The sequence below is a fragment of the Lingula anatina genome, chromosome 4, assembly GCF_051362555.1.
Source record: "Lingula anatina isolate TDL-2025a chromosome 4, LinAna3.0, whole genome shotgun sequence".
Taxonomy (NCBI): Eukaryota; Metazoa; Brachiopoda; class Lingulata; order Lingulida; family Lingulidae; genus Lingula; species Lingula anatina.
Genome location: NC_141770.1, coordinates 11026529 through 11049832, shown reverse-complemented (window position 1 = coordinate 11049832; position 23304 = coordinate 11026529). Strand labels below are relative to the sequence as shown.

The window sequence follows — 23304 nt, the reverse complement described above, 5'->3', positions numbered from 1 at the left end:
GCTGAGCGTTTTGTTTTAAAACAAGAGAGAGGGTTAAAATGATGAAATCGCAACGGGAGAAGCTGTAGTTTCGAATCTTTTATGGTTTGCACATACGTAGCAAGGTCCGTAGCGAGCAATTTCAAAAGGGGGGGGGGTCTTTTCTGAAAAAAATTGACCTTTTACAATGGAACCTTTGTGTACTTGGGTCAAATTTTACCCAGAATGGGCCTTTTCCCGACAAAAAGGCGGTTCTTTCGAACCCCCCGAATCCCCCAGTCAACGGGCCTGTATATTTAATAAGATTCGTTTGCATTCAATGTCACCTATCCTGTCATGCTGTCTTCTCTTGCAGGAGAGAGAGCCTGACAAACATAACCACAATAATGCGTGATCAAGATATATTTTACGTCTTGCAGACCACAGTACATGTAGTTTATATGCCGCATGCTGAAATCTGCTCCTGTTGCCATCACCTTGCCTATAGATACAATAAAAAAAGAGAATACAGAAAAGACTATGGGTGCAGCTATTCGGCTCGATTTGTGGAGTAGCACAATGGGTATTTCCAAAGTCGCAAAACAGAATTTACATTCAATCGTGCTGCCTGCACGTAGTAGAAATTTTCACAGTAATAAATATATTCACACTAAATTCTATTTTATAATTAAGATAAGGCAGCATTGACTTCTGTAATTGACAACCCCCGTTGCTAGCGCTCTCCGCTTAAAACTTAAAAAAAAAAAAAAAAAAAAAAAAAAAACATTACACACCTTTTATCATGATATACAGAGCTTGAGTTCCACCATGCAGAAGGGTTTATGTTTGTCTCGTCGTGTTATGCCTATGTCAAATCGTGACGTGCATCCATTATTAAATGGATGACATTTTAACGAAATAAAAAGCACTGTTATTGACTATTTTCCTTTCGGCTTGAGCTCACTGACGTACAGTATACATTTGAGGGAGAGTCTTAAAATCCAAAATATCCGACAGGCGTAAATTATATTAAGGTATTGGGACAAACAATAAGAGAAGTCAAAGCCGTGGATATTTAATAAGTTGCTAGATAAATTCAAGCTGAGTCTAGGTAGGGTGGGCGGGGGGGAGGGGGGAGGGGGAGTCGGTAAGACTGCAAGAACAATCATAGATCTCCTTGTAACAATTCAGTTTAAACTAAAACGATTGTACAAGTCAACCCCATTGTTAAACCACGTGAATTCCTCGTCAGAGGTACCTGTAAAAACAACTCACTTCGGAAGTCATCGGGGAAATAGTCCAAGGGAAATCCCCCAGATCAGTTCTGGGCGCTTAATGATCGAATGGAAAATTTTTCCCCGTACTTTCATTTTCATTTTCCCTTCGGAGATCGTTATTTGCACAATACATGGGTCAATGTGTGGACTGTCCACTTTAAAACATGACGAAAATGTGAGAACAGTGGAGAAAATAGACTATGTGGACGCGAGGTCACCTCGGGACGAGTGCAAGAGCAAGACAGTAAACGGAGGTGGAATGACATGGACCGATATACAATCTTTTTTTTTAAAAAGAAAGACCGTTTCAAGTTATAACAGTGGCGTGAAAGATTCTATTTCTAAGAAAGCTCGGGGAAATCTGATGACAGCATAGATGAGAGCATGATGAGAACATGGAAGCATTTACAAAAGTAGAATTTAAGGTCCATATGGAGAAGTTGACTAGCTAGGTAAGTATATGTATACAAGTATTATACGTACAATGTAAAGTTCACTAAATAGGCTAACTGTAACTGCATCTTTACTGCTGGTTTTAAAGGGATAGCAAGTGTTCTTTTTGGTAAAAAAACAAATTCTCCTGGGGTAAACGACGATTTTCCTGTACTTACCAAAGGGTCCATGTCCATGTTTTTTTTTTCTAAAAAGTTTGGCTTTTCGTGATATTCTTCTGAGATTCCAGAATAATTGCAATAACCGCTGTTTTGATGGTTAGCTGTAAACGCGTCTCCCTTATGATATCGATCATTTCCCTAATAAGACAAACTCGTCTTCACGATTTATTTCACAACTCTAAATCAGTTCACCTGACTGAAGGCCTTGTGACAAGGTTGAAAAGTGATATCCGTTTCAGTATAATAAGGCTCCAGTATAATAATTTTTCATTTTTCATTCTTTTATATTGTCATTCACGTCGGTCAATACAAACTCTGAGCCTGCAACTTCCTACTTCCCGACTCACCAGCAAGAATACTTCATAAAATACAAACAACCTAGACATTGCCTGGAGAAGTTTTATTCATACACCGTAGAAAAGTCCTACACAAAAACGTTTCACACGATATGAACATTTCATGTTCTCAATGACATTTAAGCAATTTTAAAACTTGCATCGTTTCTCCAACATACATAATACAGCATCACAAGTAAAGAATTGACAATTGCGTATTGGGCGACAGAAATGGAACAATTTTAATGACCTTAACACATTGATGCATTTTTCAGTCTTGCGCAGCTACTAGTAATTATGGAAATGAAAGCAGAATATTCAAAATTATAAAATTAAAAGCTTATAAATTGCATATCCAATCATTCATTCAACCTAGATCCTAACCAGTGTTGTCAGCAAGGCAGTGGAATTTTTATCTTTCTTTCGATACCTTTCATCAATTTCACCGTATCCTATTACTCAAAACTCGCTTTCGAAATGCATTTCCAAGATCACTATTTTTTTTAATTCAGTCGTCGTAAAACTTCACCAAGCATCCTCATGATACGTTCCGTGATTTATTTTACATTTTCATGATTCTTATTACTTAATACTAGCATTAATATTCAAACGTTCAGCCAGGGTGGATTCATATCCTCTAATGGTTCTTCTATTTCCACACCTTCCACAAATTATTCAACAGTGGATTTATTACATGTATCCAACGTCAATTATTCTCATTTATGCACATATACATGTGCAAACTATGCATGGTACCTCATTGAAGCATATGTGTTCATACATTGCTAAGGGCTGATTTCAATCACACTGCTGTCTCGACAATTCTCAATCTGAAGTTGACCTCTTTTCGCTGGAATACTTCATAAATCACTTCAATGCCTTAAGTAGATTTAGGCCCTAAACAGCCATTGTAAAGTTTTTTTTTTTTTTGAAAAGTCTGGCCTTATAAATGGAATAGGAGTTTATGAACTTAAGTCACGTAGAATTAAAAGCACACTGTTACGACACACGGTCCGCTCTGACACCGAGTTCGTGTCCACAAATTTTACCTTGGGGTACGTAATTCGTGGACCTAGTCATTAATTTGGGCATTCGTGCTCCCAAATCTATTAAGGCTCATGATAGCATACAGCAATTATCGTCTACGAGTCCTAAAGTGGACCTTTAAGCACGAAACCTTTGTGCACACATGTTCCTAAATTAAATATTACCCAAACTGGACCTTTTCCCGTTCACCCCCCCCCCCCCCCCCACCCTCTGGCTACGGTCCCGAGTTTATTATCACTGAGTATATCAAAATAGGCATATCTTTGTGAAGATATAACCTCCTCCCCCCAACCCACATGGTAACTGCTATGATGCAGAGATCAATCTTTTCTTCACTTTCATCTTCTGCCAGCAGAATTAAATACATATAAAAATGTGGTATGTACAAAAAGGTATTATCTAACAACTAATGGTTCCCAGTCCACCATTCTCCTATAATTTCATATCAAATAACAACTGTAATGCCAAATGTATCCATATGAATGCTTAACTAAAAGCAGTAACATATCACACACAAAGCTACAATGGTGTTCTTTACAAAACATCTTTAAGAAAAACCAGCAGTATCTTTAACTTTGCAGCCCAACTGTATTATTTATCAAGAAAAAACTACCAATCCAAATCAAAATAAACTAGTACCTAGTATCTACGGATAATGGAAATTCTCTTAAACATCTGTTTAAAATCCTGTCAATTTGCTTGAGCTACTTTCAAAAATGTGGTCTTTTAACTTGTTTGACATCAAATGTGTACTGTAAATCAGATGCATCCTACATGTAACAATGGCCCATGATGCAGACTATCTAGCAGAAAAAATGCTATAACATATCAAATGTGTCTTACATCATAAGATGTGTCCATTACTAACAAAAAAAAGAGATACATGTAAGAAAATAAGTATCTTGTCCATCTTGATTGTTATCACTGTGTTAAGTAAGATTTCCCAGGATCCCTCTGTAATTATAAAGAACAAGATGCATAGAGGTACATTGTACATGTAGTTCTTACATTAAAACAAATCACAATCATACATTTATAATCACAACACCATAAAGTCGGTAAATCATTCATGATTTAAATTCACGGTAAAACTGCTTTGTCCTCTAATAATGACCCCTGTTTGGATTGTCTCTCTGCACCTCACTCTGACACCAGATGTCACCACTGGCGTTTAAATATATGTTCAACACACAGAAGAGCCATCTTGAAATAAAACCACAGCTGTCATCAGAGTCCTCTCTGTTACACATAGACCTCCTGGTTACGAACAGCAGCCATCTTGGAGCACACGTGGCAGTCACGGTGGTGGCGAAGGATTACTTCTACGGCTTGACCGTGACCCCGTATGACTAGCCAGAGTACCAGCTGACTGACCTTGAACCCCGTGTTCTCAGCCATGGCTTTGTCCAATGCCACCTCGGTGCAGTAACCAAAGTAACGCGTCTTAAAACTGCAAAGAAAGTCCTAGACTTGTAGTCAAGTCAAATGTGGGACAAAAAAATGGACTCAGAAAATGAAACAAATCATTTTTTTCCTCAGTTTATGATTTTTTTTCATGTTAGCCAGAACTAGGGCCGTAAATTAGTTAATAAGGGAGTGCAGAAATAAAAGTATCACATGAAGAGAAGGAACACTGTAATGGAAAAACCATATGTGAAAAGGTCACATCTTTAAATGTTCAAGGCCCAACCCCATGGAATCAGAAGCATCCATCTGTTATATGACTTAGATGCAGCCAGTTGATAGATCTGAAGCCAATTATTTCAGAGGGGGGGGGGTCTTAACTGAAAAAAGTCAACTTGTTCTCTTAAGTTTTAATAGGCCCAACTTGAACCCAGAACAAACTTTGATACAAAAAAAAAGAAAAAAAAAAAAAAAAAAAAACCCTTTTCCAACCAAAATAGGTTTTTTCCAAACTCCCCTGCCTACAAATATCGACACTCACTCTATATACTTCAGTACATGTGGAGGCAAGCTGAACAAAATGGCTGCCATTTCTTCCCAATTCTTGTCTGGGTCCATCAGTATACAGAAATCATCCACGAATTCCCTGCATTCCATCAGCTCTGAGAGGAGCATGGTGCAACTGTTGGAATCTGACAGTGAGAAAAGAAAATACACAATTTAGAAAAGGAAAATGAACAGTGACAAACTATAATTCTTTAACTTCCTTGTCAGCTCTGTGATAACTACTTGTATTTTAAAACCACTGTTAAATTCTTTTCACTGAATCAATTTTGATAATGCCATGAAACAGCCGTGTCGCAAGGTATTCCCTATCATAAGGAGGGACAGGCCACTGTTAGGCATAGACTCCTTTTTTCCAGCTCAACTTTGTGTTAGATTTCCCAGCTAAAAAATTATACTGTATCTATAATTTTCACTTTTTGAGATACAGACAAATAACAATAAAGATCTGAAAAATTAAATAATAATTTAAATGCATCACCAAGTTGTTCAAAATGACTAAGTAAAGACTTAAGTGCACAATATCTATACATTTACACTGACATCTTATCATACTGTGTCATAAAATAGCATATCCTACCCTCTGCTTTGGGAAAATCTGCAAGTTCTATAGCATTTGCACCCATAGCCAATCCTTCCCCATTTCCAATATAACTTATCCCATTGCTATCAATGTTATTACTGTGATTGCCCATGTGCTCACTACAGTTAATCAACTCTTTTCTGAATGTCTGATCCTGCTGCAGGCTATTACTGTATAAATCAGTCTGAGTTCCACTGTCACGGCTACGATTGCTAAGGTGACTGTTTCCATAGTGACTGCTATCATAACTACTGCTGTTTTCACTTCCACTATTGTACACAGAGTCGCTGCTCACAACAGAGCTTTGTGAACTGTCGGATAACGTCACCAAGGATGGTGGACACATGCTACTGAAATTTGTCTCCATGGTGCTGCATCCGCCCTGTCCAGCAGCCAGCTGTACATATCCACTGTCTACACTGGAGTGGTCAGCAAATGACCATTGGCCAAAGTCCGACAAAGAGGAGAGATAAGGGTCTCCCAGCTGTAGAAAGCAGTGATCACCTACAGCAGACTCTGACCCAGTACTGTTATCACTGTGGACCCACTTGGGCACCAAACCTTCAGTTTGTGTCCCTGCGTCCAAACTATAAGAGCTTGACTTGTCCTTCCCATCTGTGCGTCCTTTAGTCTGATCACCTTCATGCAAACTAAGGTCCCAGTTACCACTTTTTTGGTGTATACTAGCTGTGCCTTGACTAGTACTGCCCCCTGGCTGACCACAATTCTGACCATGGGTCCTGTTCCTGATTCCGTTGACTGGAACCAGGAGGGGATTCATGTTTGTGACAAGACGCAGGAAGTCAAAGGTCAGCCCAGGCTGGGGGAGGCTGCCAGAAGAGCCTAAAATAAACAATATGGTTTTCAACTTTATACTTTTGTTTATTTTGGCATTGAATGCTTCAACTAGGCTGCAATATTGGCCAATGTCCTGACAATTAAGAAATGTGTGAAATTTTAGGGGAAATATCAAAACTTGTCACAAAACACAGACCTTCTTAAGTATATAAAGAATTTGAAAGGTTTGAAGTGAATGCTTCAGATATACATACAATACTCTACAAGTAGCAGAAACCATGTTACTAATTTTTGCCAAGGCCTTTGTCCAGCATTAGACCACTTCAGGCTCTACATGATAATGAACTGCTGTTTCCAGTACCTTCTATCAGCCTATTCTGTCCTCCACTGGCAGTGAGTGGCTGGATGGAGACATCAGCTGTCTTTGACGGCATTAAGTTGTCCTCAGAATGCTGGTCTCCTGAAGCATGTTAAACAAACAAACAAGTAAATATAAAATTAAATAAATAAAGTTTCCAGTGTATGGTTACTGGATTTAGAATAACATCATAATTTTTTTACCAAAACAATATTTTTTAAGTAACATGCTGAAAAGGTAAACAGAGCAAATCTAGAAAACCTGAGATAGTTGAAAGAGGCTCAGTTTGCTGGATTTAGTTTAGCAAGGTTATATAGGTGAGATCAAGGTCAGTGGGTGGGATCTAAAAAGGTCAAGGTCAGTGGGTGGAGCTTAGAAAGTTCCAGGGTCAAAGGCTGGGTTTTTTATTGGGTCAAAGGTCAAGGCTGTCACCTGTGACTGTCACTTCAACCAGTCCATGAAATAAACTTCCATCACTTAGCAAAACTGTCCAGTGATATTTCCCAGAATCCTTTGGGCTGGCACTGGTGATGGTGTAGGTCTGAGATCCAAAAAGAGCTGTTGCTGAAGCCAGGTGGTACCAGATGAAAATTTCTTGGCGGCCATCATTACAATGACTTGGCAGTTTTACTATAGCTAGACTTGTGCTTGAGCCTAGATAGGAAGACAAACCATTCGTTTAAAATCATAAACACGATGATAAAAAAATCAAAACAAGGGAATACAGAAATGCCCATTGAAAATACAGTAAATCTATGATGGTACTATATCACATTTTTTAAATACTATTTCTCTTCTCTGAGTTTTAGCTAAATTTCTCATCCATACAAAATCCTTACTGTTGCATGTCAACTTACAATTCTGGATATTGCTTAGTGATTAAGCCATTTCCTTTATTTTACTACTGTAACAATAGTTCCAGGCACAATACACTTCAAGAAAAAACACAGAAAACTGAGACTACTACTGGTCAAACAGTTTAACAGCAACTTTGTTTCTGCACTTACTTACCAATTTTTACTTGGCTTGTGGGAATTGCTACTCCACAGTACGGTCCAACAGTAGGAGGAGGACACTTGGGGACAGTGGAGTCAGACTGGCCCTCTGCAGCTGTACTGGTGTCTGAGAAACAAGACCATAACACACATCAATTCATAATTCAATGTTCAAAAGCATATGGTGAATGGGACATTGCACAACTGAAGGAAAAAGTTAGAAAAAGAATGAGTGACTTATAAAAACCTTGGCTGGCTGAAGAAGGTAATGGAAGAATATAAATATGAGGCCATTTTTTAAAACAATTCAAACAAGATTTGAAATCACAATCATTCACTCACCTACTGTAGATAAACTTGCACCAACAGGAGGCTTCCTGACACTACTGCCCCCTGGTGGATGTCCCTCAGTTGGGCTCTGATCTCCCACCAGATGGAGCTCCTGGTTTGCCTCCACATCGTCTGCTTCTTCTATGTTAATGCCTCCAAAGTCGTAACCAGAGGCAAACGCATGGTCTTCTGGGCTCGCGTTCCCTGACACCACAGTCTTTTGGTTCGCTCTCACTTTGGACGCCTTCTTGATATTAATCCCACCTTTTTTGTTGTTGTTATTGTTGCTTCCGTTTTCTGAGGATTTTGTGCTATCGTCTGACAACTGCGATTGTAAGTTGTATGGGACTTCTTTTTTGTGTGGTTTGTCTCTTGTGCTTGTCCTGTTATCAGTTGGGGAAGACCAGTCATCAGTGGAATCAGACCTGAAATTGCCATCACCCTCTCCATCTCCAGTATACATTAAGGATTTCCGTGGGGTCTCAATATGACTCAATTCACCTTTTTCGAAGGAAAATGACGGTAAAGATGTCATAGCTGAAAGAGCACTTGTGTCCTCACATTCAACCTTTTCAGATAGGTCAAGGTCACCTGAGGTAAAATCGACACAGCAATTGTCCTCAACTGATGTTTGTACATTTCTTTCTGAGTCGCATGGCACACGACTGTCCTCTACTTTTTGCACAGTAAACTGGTCAACTTTATCAGAGGTGATAGTCACATTTGGGCTGTAAACATTAATTATATGGGAAGTTGGTTTTACTGAATGAGGAGTGCCATCTTCTTCTACACGACAGGCATCATTGGTCAGTCCTGCAATAAAAAGAGGGTGGAAAAGAATAATCATATAAAAATGCATGGGGAATCTCTGATGTAAGACTAAAATATTATCTATAAATATCTATAAATATTCACCTTATCACACTGATTATGGAAATTTATTTTATGCATTTTGTCAAATCATCATAAACTTTGGTAATAATTTAAAGATGTCTGGTTTAATGAAGCACATGCCAGTAGCACTATAGATATTTATACTTGTTACAGTGACGGAGAATGAGTCATTCCATCCCCTACACATTAAACACGAGGCAAATGGCAATGATAAGAAAAAAATAAATAAAAGCACTGGGACAAAATATAAGAAGCATAAATGTCAAATACATGTACTACTAGGACATCCTGAAAACCCACTACTGGAAGAAAAACCATGCACCCAAAATAGAATTACGACAATTGAACTTTTCTTTTTGAAGTGTGGCTATCAATCACAATAAATGAAATAAAAACATCTTTCCTAAAATAATGCTCTTACTATAAGCCCCCCTCCCCCCTCCCCCCAAAAAAAAAAAAAAAAAAAAGAGCAATGTAGGTGGACTTGCCACAAATGATGTGAAATATCTCAAATGAGAAGTCTTACAATTTACATACGGTAACACATGAAGCATTTTAATTAACATTACTGTAACTCCCATCGAAGGAAGCCAAATATATCATTCTTTGTCAATTTTTTATCTTTCAAATACTGATCTGAATTCAAGCATATCATGATATCACCCAAAGGAAACATTCAGCAGCAAATAATTTTTCAAACCTAACTAAATTAAATGTTGAATAAGCAAGGAATTAGTAAAAACAAGTGCATAATTCTAATACCACAAATTCTATATAGAAATATAATTTTGTGATTATAAAATTATGTATCTGAAAGTTTGATAATATTTGCTCATTGAAAAGATTGAGACATTACCAAAATGATACCAATTTTTAAAAATCCACTACTAATTTCTTGTTTTTTGGATGTTTTATTTTCATTCTTGCCTTTTGACAGAAAGTTTCAAGGAAAACAATATATATGTATGTCGAGACAACATCATCTTTTTTGTCATTTACCCAGCTGTTATGGTTCCTTTTAATGACCTACTAACAACGAGAGAGAGAGAGGGAACAATGTAAAGATGCAGTAAACCAAGTTTTCAAAATTAATAACCATGCAAATACGTGTCCAAACTGAAACAGAACACTTAAGGGAAGGCATTTACAAACCTGGCTTAGGGGGTAATAATTCCTCTTTAGCGTCTTTATCTGTCAAAATAAAACATTCAGAATAGGCATGCAGCAATCTTGTGGATGCAAAAACACAATACACTTGGCCTATAATCTTCATTAAACATTTATAAGTGTCATCCTGGGTTTCTGGGTGCACGAGAAACAAACTCTCAGGGCGAGGGGCAGATGCCCTTATTTTCAAGTTTTGAACATTTCACACAAAATCCAGATTTTTTTTGTACCCCTGTTTGAAAACATAAAGGAGGAAACCTTTTCATCTCTGACACGCCCTCTACTTCCAGCACAAAAGTAGACTATGCTTCCAATAACTCAGGATGACAACATAAATGTGGGTGTCAGCTTCTTCTTTACAAAAACCAATACACAGATGCATGTGCCTAGCAAACTGTGGCATGCATGAGCATGCTTTTCATTACTAGTTGAAATTTAAACAGGTTCGACTGGTGAGGGCTTATATTATGAGGTGCTTTGCATTTCACAAGTGGACATCTTTGAGGGTCTGTCTCCCCCCCCCCCCCCCCATCCCCTCTCTATTGCCTTTTCAAATCAAAACTCAGATTCCTTCACCATTCCTAGAAAAATGGCAGAATAGACCAGTCTGTGGCTTAAAAAGGATACTCTTACTGGTTTGGAAAATATACACTGTGCATATAATAACAAATAAGAACAAATATACTTAATGCATAGGTGCATATCCAGAAAGATTGTTTACACCCATAAAAAGTATGGCAGGCCAAGCGCTACAGAGTCTGAGGTCCACAAATAAGAATAGTCTTTTGTCTTCAGACTCTGCCCCTTGGTCTGCAGACCCCGCCCCTTTGTTTGTAGACCCCACCCCTTTGTCTACCCCACCCATTGTAAGTTTACCCAGGGGGGTCAGAAGAAATCAAATCACAGGTAAATATATTAAATTGTCATTGTGGGATTCAGTTTAGAGCTGACACGTCTGTCTGGATATAGATTTATTTATAAACAGTGCAAATGTTGCAAAAAAAAAAAAAAAAAAAGCATTCATAATCACATGTTCACAGCACCTTAATGAAGGTCAAACATGAATTTAGATTAAATAAAAAGTTTTAAATGAAATGGTTATTTTGAAAAAAGTGGAAAATGCCATTTGGTTAAATTTTGCACAAATATTGGGTACTAGTGCTGAAAGTATTATACATGTATCATAACGGCAAAACATTCAAATGGCTCATAGGTCACTACTCCTCAGCTATTTAATTAAAAAACTCTACCTGTAATATGTATATTTAAGCTTTAAAAATAATCTATTTTAACTACTTACCAAATTTACTGTCTGAGCCATCACTTGATTCTGAATTAGCTGAATGAGAAAAATTGTATGAAGTACCACATAACTGAAATATTCATTTAAATGATTTATTCTTGATATGAAAAATAATTATCTACACATATAATTATGTAAGTATCAAGTAAGCATTTAAAAATTATCAAGAAATACAGCGAAATGTACCAGTGCAATTTTCTATGAGGCAACAGTCAATGAAAAGAAAAATTAACAATTAATTAAAATAACTGATAAACATGTAAAAAAATTACATAATAAAAGCATAAACTATATAAGTTTTTCTCATCAAAAGTATTTTCCTACCAAGTGAATAGTTCCTTTCGAAGCACTTATTTGGAGAGTAACAACATTTCCTCCGTACTACATAAATTAGGACTGCCAAGACTATCAGGGCTATCAGTGATCCTAACACACCTGCAATACATTATTGATAAATAAGTACACACATCTTACTCATATTCAGGTATGTCTGTATGAAATCATTGCGTAGACAGTCACATGAAAAAAATAAGAAAGCTTTACTTTTATTTGTGCATGTATTTGTGTGTTAATCTTCCTCTCTGAAACATAATCTCTCTAGCACCCTCTACCCAGCCTGGTCTGCAGTAAACCTTGTAAAGGCATGAATAAGTATCATGTAAATCAGACAAATTCATTTTTTCACTTCTGCTTCTTGCCAATGCATTATTCAAAACACCATTATACAGTAAAGAAAAACAACAACAACAACAACAACAACATTCTCAACCCACCTGCATTGACCATGAGGCAAATAACTTCTGTAGTTGATCTTGTTAATAAAAAAAAAATAATAATAAATAAATAAATAAATAAATAAATAAATAAATAAATAAATCAATCAATAAAACTCAGCTGGTGCACTTGAAGAAATGCAATGCACAAGACCATATTCTTCCCCTTTACTCACCTCCAACTATTGGAAAAACTGGGACCGTGTGACCTCCATCTTTAGTACCAGTGCTGCCACCTTCAGTTGTGTAACTTGTACCAGTTGTCATGGTAATATTACTCAGGACGACTGGCAATGATAAATTCACATTGTGAACCGTAGTTGTGCTTTGTTCCACAGTGCTGGTCACTGGTACTATGGCTGCCTGTGGTGTAGTTGTTTCTGTAGAGGGGACAGCGGTTTAAGGAAAATGACGCACTATAAGGTTACTAGTACAGTACATGTAATAATATTAGTAAATGATATTCCACAGTTTTAATAATGATTTTTTAATTATGCTACAGAACAAAATAATTGACTCTTTGCCTCACTGTACTTTCACTTCTTACTCTCAGAACATTTCATTATTCTGGCTTATTTTTATTTCAAAAATGTTGTCTCAGTAACATGAACATTTTATGTTCATTACATTGTTACAAGCTGTACCTCTTTCCCCACCCTCCCTAACACGCTCTCGTCTTTCGTCCTTTTGTCTGCCTGCTCTACCCCTTTTTCTCTCTCTCCCTCCCCTCCCCCCCCTCTCTCTCTCTCTCTCTCTCACTCTCTTACCAGGCACTGGGAGACACTGTGGTGCTGTTGCTGATACACCAGTCCAGTTCAAATGTATTCCACATGTCACCGTAACCGTTTCCACGGTAACATTTTCCATGGTAACATTTGCCACAGGGACCACAAAGCCAGGCAGGCACTCCAGTGTACACTTCGTCTTGAACCAGTTATCCCTATAACCCGAGCAACTCCAGTTCCCATTCTGCACTGGGTATACCTCCCCTACCTGGGGGCACTCTGAAATATTAAAGTGCAGGTTTTAGGCATGGGGGTCACTTTTTGGGATCATTAGAAAACATTTTGAATATTCAATATTTACACTTACTTAACTCCTAAGTCAATCACATTACATGATATTACCCGTTTTATTGATGTATCTCCGGGGGTAGCTGAGTACACACCGGAAAACAAAGGAAACTAATCAATGACACGTTTTACGTCTGGCGCTAGCAATTCGGAATTTGAAATTTCTGACGATTATTCGGATGCTGGTTCAGTCTCTCGGGAAAGTTCGCTTTCGGATGACAGTTACAATGAAAGTGTACCTATAAGTTGGGCCTCTCCCTGAGAGAATGAAAATTAACACGAAGGCATATTCTAACACTAGAGTCGGGAATACAGTGGTGAGTGTTTTTATTATTCTTTAATGCCGGAATGGTGCTTTTAATTTCAATGTGTTAAGATTTTATTGGGTAACTAAATGATTATTACTTGAGCCAAGATGCCGATCATATTGATGTGAAACCCAAAGTTAACTGGAAAAGAGTGCATTCCTTTTCTCGTCCAAGTTTCTCTGTTTTGCATCTGTACTTCCCCAGACTAGAGATCTGCTGCACTAGGAGCATTTGCGCTGTTAAATTGAATTTTAGTTCGGGTTCATAGTCGGAAAGATTAATCAGCACCGTTCCCCATCGTAGCTCAAACTGCACTCTGTTAACCTCCCCCCCCCCCAAAAAAAAATGTTGTGTAGGACTTATAGCCCTAGGTCGGAGATCAGGAAGTGCTTCCGCACGATGAAAATACTAAAATATATATTGGAAGGTGTAATTTTTATTTACCAGTGTCATTGCTTTTTACAGGTGTGAATGTGGTCATTGTTCAGCTATGACTACAGAGGCAGAAAGTCGCTGCTGCCATGAAATTCTAGAGGTGAAAAACGGCGGAGGAGGGCGGTGTTGATTGCATTATCATGCACCCAGGATTTGGGCATGGCTGCTTGAATCCACATGCCTTGGAAATTGCACATTTACACCACAGGCAACAATATGGTACAATTCCTGAATCTCATGGAGCAAATCAGGCCGAGTAAGAATTCATGTTCTGAAATAACATTCTTTCAGAAAGCATCGTTACATTGCTTATCGCCAAGTGGTGCGGTGGTGCTGGGGCTATTTGGGTAAGCACCGCAGGGTCCCAATTCCTGCTTGTGCAGTGACCAAAATAAGAAAGTTTCACAACCAATGGCCATTACATGGGTTTCAGATTGCCCAACTTGAAATAAAAGCAAGAAAACTCATGGCAGCTTTAATGATCTGAAGTTTATTGTTTTTTACACTGACTTATGCTGGATAACATGTTACAAGAGGCTTCCTTTGTACTCAATTCGTAAAAATGTAAAGAACTAGTAAATTGAAGACCTTTTTTTGGTAATGTTTATACAGTTAAATATGTGCATGTACATGTAGATTCTTTTTCAGACCTATTTTTATGAATTTTGAGATTTAAATGTGGCTTCTCTTGAGCACAAAAGTTCATATGTATTGAATGAGTTGAAAAAATAAGTACTTGCTGAAGTATGCTCATAATTACCAAGACAACTTTGCTGCTCACTTTATATTATACAGTAGGTACACTAACAAGGCAGCAAAGCTGTCAAATGTACAGACAAAAAACAGGAAATAACTATGCACAAAATAGGCTACTGTCAATTCTGATGCAAAAGTATATTATGTTAAACTGCAAATTATACATCAAATTTTAATGATTGAATCTGACAAACTGCAATGATATGAGTTTATTTCCATTTTAAAAGTTTATTACACAATACACGATAATAAGTTTACCATCATTTTTACATAATCAACTAATAATGTTGTAAAGATGCAGGAAATGCCAAACAAACACTTTTACATATCTTATTAATTAAATAATGAAACTGTAAACATGCCTAAGAATTAAATCTGAGGAAATGTGAAAAAACGGCATTTCTTTAATGGTCCGATTATGCTGATTTTTTAACTCAACCTGCACTTTAGCAGGAATGACCACTCCTGTGAGTTTAATGACAATTGGCCTATCTGTTTTTCTTATATTGTGTTTACAGTGTTGCATATATGCTGAAAAGTGAAAAAAAAAGCATAACTACTAAAATAGTGGCCCGATCACGCCGATTTTCGAACTTGACCTGCGTTATAATAAGATTGATTTCTCCTGTGAGTTTCATGACAACAGGCCTATCAGTTTTCCTTTAAATGTGTTTACAGTGTTGCATATATGCTGAAAAGTGAAAAAACAGCATAACTTCTACAAAAATGGCCCGATCATGCTGATTTTCGAACTTGACCTGCGTTTTATGAATATTCATCAGCTCTGTAAATACATAGCCAAAAAGTAAAACTGCCTTCCACATATCGTGTTTACAATGAAAGTGCACGGCGCTGGCAACAGTGACAGTGACGGCGACGACGGCAGATGCAGGTGATGGCAATATGTACAGACACATTTGTATATATTTACTGTACTGTTTGAGAACAGTAAGTGACATTGTTTTTCTTAAATGGTCATCATGGGAGCAGTGCCTAAAATAGTTTTTTTTTTTTAAATTTTGATGTAATATTACATAATGTTTAACAGCATAATGACCATCAATTTTAATAATAAAATATTAGTATCATGGATATTCAGAAAATGTGACTAGCAAAGATCTTCAGGCCCATGGAACTTCAAAGTCACAACTTGAAAATGCCAAAATGTACACAAGAGAGCACTGTTCTGAAATGTTTTTTTTTCCAATTTTTAACAATTTTTTTAACATAAAACAAAATTAACAGGTTACTGCCATTTTTATATGATCAACTAAGAAAATTGATGAGATGGGAAAAATATAAATACAACAGTGTTAAATGCCCAATTTCCCCCATTCTGAGATTCTGAACATAGTGAATGATTGAATCTGACAAACTGCAATGATATGAGTTTTTTTCCATTTTTGAATCTTTATTACACAATACACGATAACAAGTTTACCATCAGTTTAACATAATCAACTAATAATGTTGTAAAGATGCAGGAAATGTCAACCAAACACTTTAACATGTCTTATTAGTTAAATAATGAGACTGTTAACATGCCTAAGAATTGAATCTGAGGAAATGTGAAACAAGACAGCACTGCTCTGACATGGGTTTATTTCCATTTTTAACACTTTTTAAACATAAAACAAAATAAACAGTTTACTGCCATTTTTATATGATCAACTAAGAAAATTGATGAGATGGGAAAAGTATCAATAGAATAATGTTAAATGTCCAATTTCCTCCATTCTGAGATTCTGAACATAGTGGATGATTGAATCTGACAAACTGCAATGATATGAATTTATTTCCATTTTTGACACTTTATTACACAATACACTAAAACAAGTTTACCATCATTTTTACATGATCAACTAACAATGTTGTAAAGATGCAGGAAATATCAAACAAACACTTTTTCGTATCTTATTAGTTCAATAATGAGACTGTTAACATGCCTAAGAATTAAATCTGAGGAAATGTGAAAAAACAACATAACTACTAAAATAATGCCCCGATTATGCTGATTTTCGAACTCAGCCTGCATTTTAGTAAGATTGACCACTCCTGTGAGTTTAATGACAATTGGCCTATCTGTTTTTCTTATATTGTGTTTACAGTGTTGCATATATGCTGAAAAATGAAAAAACAGCATAACTACTAAAATAGTGGCCCGATCATGCCGATTTATGAACTTGACCTGCGTTTTAGTAAGATTGATTACTCCTGTGAGTTTCATGACAACAGGCCTAACGGTTTTCCTTAAAATGTGTTTACAGGGTTGCATATATGCTAAAAAAAGAAAAAACAGCATAACTTCTACAATAATGGCCCGATCATGCTGATTTTCGAACTTGACCTGCGTTTTATGAATATTCATCAGCTCTGTAAATATAAAGCCAAAAAGTAAAACTGTCCTCCACTTATCGTGTTTACAAGGAAAGTGCACGGCATCGGCGACGGCATCGGCATCGGCATCGGCATCGGCATCGGCGACGGCATCGGCGACGACAGACGCAGGTGATGGCAATATGTACAGACACATCTGTGTCTGTACATAAAAATGACCATTACAAGTACTTAGAATTCACTACATTTCTTTTGCAATTGATCACACTATGTTAAATATTACAGTTCATGTATTCCACTTGGCTAATGGTCAGCAAAGCGGTGTACATGTTGCTGTACTGCTTTTCTCTTGTCTCCAACATCCATGTCACTGGAGAGTGTCTGGTTGGTTCTGGTGTACCTCTTGAATAGAATCTCGAAGCTGTATTAGAAGTATTATGCCAGTGAAATCTGTAAAATGGAAGGGAAGATTTTATTTTTAAGTATTGTTATAATTGGAAATGTTGATAAATATCTTCAAGAAAGTTGCAAGTTAATATAATACAAAGATTAAAATGAAAAGTGTTAAAATAAAGCATGACAATTCCAAAATTGAATCTGAATATTTTGAAAACATACTGTATGTTGGTTGTGTTTTTTCCTTTCTAACTGTGTAGCTAAAAGGAAGTACAAAAGGTTAAATCATTTATGAAAACAAAGATCAGGAAATCCTCCTCTTAACTGACTTACTTTCACATAAAGCTGTAGGAAGATTACTGTAGATTATAAACCCTTTGGACAGTAAATTCCCTTATACATTCAAATTCATGTGCAGTTAATTGAACCCCCCCCCCCAAAAAAAAAAAAAAAAAAATTCAGAACAGATAAGAAATTTGAAGGGATGAGGAGGTTGCTAGAAATAAAAATTTTCCCTGCCTACTATGTGTTTATTGGTGTAACTAGTGGGAGTCATTATGCCCTCCACATCTTAATTACTACTATGAACCTAATACTAGTAACTACCAACACTAAATAAATGAACAAAGAACAATTTACCTTTGCTATGATAATGTAATCTCTCAGAGCACTGAGTCCCAGTGGTACGTTTAGCTAATACTTCGGGCAGCTCCCTTACTGGGGATGGTGGGGACTGGGGACTGAGTAGTGCTGGCTAGTGGTTCTTCTAAACATGACATGTCATTTTGAGAGGTTTCTCCTGACTTAAATCCACCTAGTAACTAAATAAGAAATGCATCTGATATGCGTTTTCGAAAGCTACAATGACCACTATGTCAAAATAAACAACTGGACACCCCCCTTGTTGTTGTGAATCAAAATTGATGTGTGGTGGTAAATCGTATGCATTCAATCACATTTTTCATTTTTCTTTACTATTATCTACCTAACTGAAATGAATTATCACGAGTTAATGCAATGTTGGTAAGCATAATGTAACGAAATAAATGAATCCTTACTTACCCTGGATGCTTCAAGCTTCTCAGTCAGAACGACCCTTCACGAGACGCATTACTGTCTTATCTGGTGTGGTTGTTTCATGAAGGGTAGGGACAGCATCTTCTTTCAACGTCCTTTTTGTCTTTAAACCCAGAGCGTTCATAAGCGGGGATGCGAAGCAGTCTTCCTCAAGGTGTGCCCCACAAAGAACGGCCTGAGACAATGGTGAGGGTGCATTGAAATTCTTCCTTTTTGTTTGCACAAATTCCACCCATTGGCATTGTAAATTAGGTTTTTGCGGAAACCAATGCAAGCTGGCCCAGTATGCTTTGAGTTTGAGCAGTTTTGGGCAACACACTTTTTAACCATGACATAATATGGACGCTTTTTACAAAGAACGACTTCAATCCAACACGCGGCAGCAGACTGACATACTGTAGAAAGCAGGTCATGTGCATTATATAGGTCAACCCCAGTGTCTACCAATGACGTAGCAGCTGTAGCAGCCTATTTTGGTCATGGTGACTTGTTTTTATGTAGGTCAGCAAATTCGCTCTGAAAGCGTGCATTTTTTATCGATTTCTTAACTAAAACGGAGGCCAAAAATTTTGAAAACAATATTTTTGCGCAGGATTAGTGTTCCTACCTCAGGTAATAACAATTCATATATGTACAGCGCCTTTATGGATTACTCTTTTGCAATAATGAGTTTGCTGACCAGTAATTGATAAAAATGTCAGAAAAATAGGTAATTTAGTTTTACATTGTATACGAACAGGAAAGGGGGTTGTGTCAAATGGAGGTCAAAACTAGGGCAGACCTAGTAAATAATTTTTTGAACAAATACTGAACATAAATATGTCTACGGTACTCAGTAAATGTATATATTTTTCTGAACAAGAAAGTAGTGCACAATAAACTGTTCTCTTAACACCCCTATCTGCGCTAATTGTAATATCTGTTTCCTTACTGGTCTCAGCTAAATTTGTAATATGTAGAATTTTTGCTCATTTTTTTCAAATTTTTTAAAGCTACTAATTTTTTTTTATTTTCTACAATAATAACATTTATACTACATTGAATTTGGAATAAAAAAAATTAGTTTGTCAATGACTGAAATTTCAGTTTGTTTTGTGTCAAGTAAAAGACTAAGTATAACCAAGGCACAAGATTTTATTTCCAAATGTGATCTATTTGGGGAGAAATAAAATACCTGGATTTTTTCCTGTCTTGCAATACAGTGGACCATAACCACTGATGTGCACCTTATTATTGCTGTCCGCTGTTCTAGGATCTGGAAAACAGCCTTGTTCAACATGGTCGTCCCTGGGCGCACCACCATACTTTTTACACAGAAGGCAAGGATGGCACTCTCCATTTTTATGGTACATGCTATAAAGAGGTAGAAAGAAATTTCAGAGCTTTAGAGTAATACAGTACAGTTAGAAAAATATACAGTGTAATAAAAAATTCATGTAACAGTTCCTATCATGGAATGTTCAGACGTGTCATAATTAATTCTGTCTAGATGTCAGCTAGGTAATCTATCTCAAAAACACTTCACAAACAATCTTAGTGGTAGCATAATTTGTTTTTATTTCTATTTTCATTTATTTGTTTTAAATCAATTTAATTATTAAATTATTGTTTGTTTATTGATTATTAAATTATTGTTTGTTTATTGATGTGCAAGCTTAATCCTCAGACCAAATTCTGGTCATCTTGATACAGAGATTTACATAGTAGTGACTTAAACCTAGTCAAGTGAACAACTTGTCAGCTGAATGTGGATCAATTGTTCCAAGTTCATCATTTTCAAAATACCCAGTAAACTAGGCAGAGTGTATTAAATGTATAGCATCCGTGTAATCTAAGCCAGATCAAAGTCCTTTTGATGTAAAGCAGTCTTAAGCATAGAATAGACTTACTAAGTTGGGCAGTCAAAGGCAAGCACACATCCTAGACAGAGGAGACCAACACAGAGGAACTGGAAGGAAAATGGTTAAGTTAACATAAGATGTCCTGACAAAAAATATAAATAAATAAATACTAGTAAAAAGATACACAACCATTAATGCCTCTAGTTTGTATACTGGTGCACTGAATCACCTTGCTTTGCTATGTATTGTTTAGATTGTTCATGAATTCTGGCTAGGCTACATGTATGATAAGCAATATACAGGGGTATTACAGCTGATCAATATACTGGTATTGTCCAAATGCCTTACCCTCTTCATCTCTCTCTTCATCTCTATCTTACGTGTACCAAACATCAGCTATGTAATTCAATCAAACAAAGATCACTGCTTCAATGCTCATATTGGCTGATATTTAGTTAAACTGAAAATTGATAAGATACATTTATTAAAACATACAGATTCACTCGCTTAAAAATAAAAGCAGATAACTGATGAAAAAAGACCCACAATTTGCAAATATGCATTGTCTTATGTTAAACTTTGTACCTGTACATATACCATAGTATATACACTGTATTCACACTTAAAGTGCTTTTATATCATTTCACACACTAATCTGATAACGTTTTGGTATTTTTATTCCAGCCATTTACAAAAAAAAAAAAAAAAAAATGCAACGTCTTAGGGTGTATTCCCAGAGATTTAGATCGATCCAGAGATTAAGATTTAGATTGACCTAACTCCCTGGGGGTTCACGCTAAATTGCAGTCAGCTGAGCGCGCACCATAGTTAATTACCCCCTTACAGCTTTCAGTAGGCGGGACAGACCCTTAAGCCGGCTAAGATCAAAAATCTATGGAAATGGGGTCTTATACACTCCGCATACACTCTTATACACTATACTGGGGGGAATGAATCCTTACCTACATAACAAGAAAGGCTAAAAATTGAGGCAATGGGCCCTAGGGTACAAGAACAATTTTGGGTACAACTAAAATCTGCTTCTTCCTACTTCAAAAATACGTTGGGCAAAGACGAATTTCATCAGCTGTTTTATGTTAGAAAAATGAAGATGTTCTGCTAGACATCGAAATATTGGAGGTAAAAATTATTGCAACATTAAGATGTTGTCTGAAGAATAATTACTTTATTTTTACATTGGGCAAGCAACTACAGTAGTTCACTTTCAGAGTGATTTCATATGCAGATTTTCCGCATGTAAGCTAACGATTGCTTTCTTGTCAATATTGACGTACAATGTACAATGTATGCGTACTACTTGTGCTACCGGTGCACCTTGAAGCTTAACAATCAAGGTACTAATTACAAGCATAAACAAACACAACTTACTACACAGTTACAAACATAATAAAGTAAAAACAGATGACTCACATAAAAGAAGTAAGCGCATCTCACACTGACCTTAACCTAGAAAAAAAAACATGGCCCACGCCACTCACAAACAACGCGACCGTGACATTGATTTGCGTGGAACACTGCAATGACACTGCACGTCCACTTGACTATATACTGTAGAACTACAGCACTGATCAGTGCCTTGCTTACCTGCGCGACATATTTGGTTCGTAGGTGTAGTCTAAAAAACAAAACAACGTGAAAATAAGAACGCTTCTGTTTACAGCCTACAAATGGCCGACTACAGCGATAACGAGGCTGGCTAGGGAGGGAAATCCCCTTTTCCAGTGACGTCTCTAGTTACCCTCTACCAGGGCCGCAGTTATTATTCTGTGGACATTTTTCCTGAGGCGACAGTACAGAGATTAGTCATCTATTTAATCAGAGACATATCTGTTAATTATAATATCTCGTGAAAAATCAATCTGTGGCCCTGATCGAGGGTTCATAATACGATCGAACTACTGAGATACAAACATATATACCGAGTATATACTATATATATATATACTAGAGTATATACCGGTAGGGGGCCTACACAGTCTTACTGGATGTTTGTTTGGGGTAAGGTTTTTGGCTGGTGGTAGAGGCCAATATTTCAGAGATTTCTGTTTCAAAAATTCGGCATATATTATTATTATCATTATTATTTCTATTTGTTTTTATTTACTTATTTATTTATTTATTTACTAAGAGGCCTATTGGGAGTCAACGCTCCACCGACGCTCAGTTCAAATGTAGCCTACCTTTGGAATGAACGAAATATTGAAATTCTCATAGCCTGTCGGTGTTTTCCGTCTGGACTTTTTGATATAATTTTTTTTTTTCGTTCTAGTTTGAAAAAATAAACTGGATAAGTTTTGTCATTGTACGTATTAAAAGACATGCATTTGTACATTGAACTTTAAAATGCTGCATATCAGTGGTTATAATAATAATAATAATAATTTATTGTCATATTTATACAGGTATAAAATGAAAATTGGTATGATCTGTCGATAAAATGTGATACAGTGTAATTATTAAAATACATTTTGTTCATTAAAAATACGTACTGCTGATGGATAAAAACTATTTTTAGTGCGCGTGGAGGTTGCTTTTAATGACCGTAGTCGGCTTGTTGACATATGCATAAGTAGGCTATTCGCTGGGTGACCAGGGTCACCCGTGATTGACTTCACTTTCTTGAGCACTCGTCTCGTATACAAACACTCAATACTTGTCAT

General features: G+C 36.7%; 1 protein-coding gene across 2 annotated transcripts; it reads right to left on the bottom strand.

The window, feature by feature from the left end:
- Nucleotides 1–2234: 2234 nt before the first annotated feature.
- LOC106179182 (uncharacterized) lies at nucleotides 2235–22343 on the bottom strand. 2 transcript variants are annotated; one of them, XM_087011211.1, is made up of 16 exons: nucleotides 22229–22343; nucleotides 20972–21083; nucleotides 20672–20730; nucleotides 19957–20135; nucleotides 13168–13404; nucleotides 12577–12780; nucleotides 11952–12062; nucleotides 11625–11663; nucleotides 10310–10348; nucleotides 8276–9076; nucleotides 7950–8060; nucleotides 7371–7592; nucleotides 6942–7040; nucleotides 5780–6625; nucleotides 5177–5327; nucleotides 2235–4681 (listed from the first exon to the last, which is right to left on the bottom strand). In XM_087011211.1, the coding sequence occupies exons 2-16, from the start codon at nucleotides 21014–21016 to the stop codon at nucleotides 4474–4476; spliced, it is 3351 nt and encodes a 1116-aa protein (XP_086867337.1). In that variant the 5' UTR covers nucleotides 21017–21083; nucleotides 22229–22343; the 3' UTR covers nucleotides 2235–4473. The 2 variants fall into 2 exon arrangements, with proteins under 2 accessions (XP_086867337.1, XP_086867338.1); XM_087011212.1 differs by lacking the exon at nucleotides 10310–10348.
- Nucleotides 22344–23304: the final 961 nt, after the last annotated feature.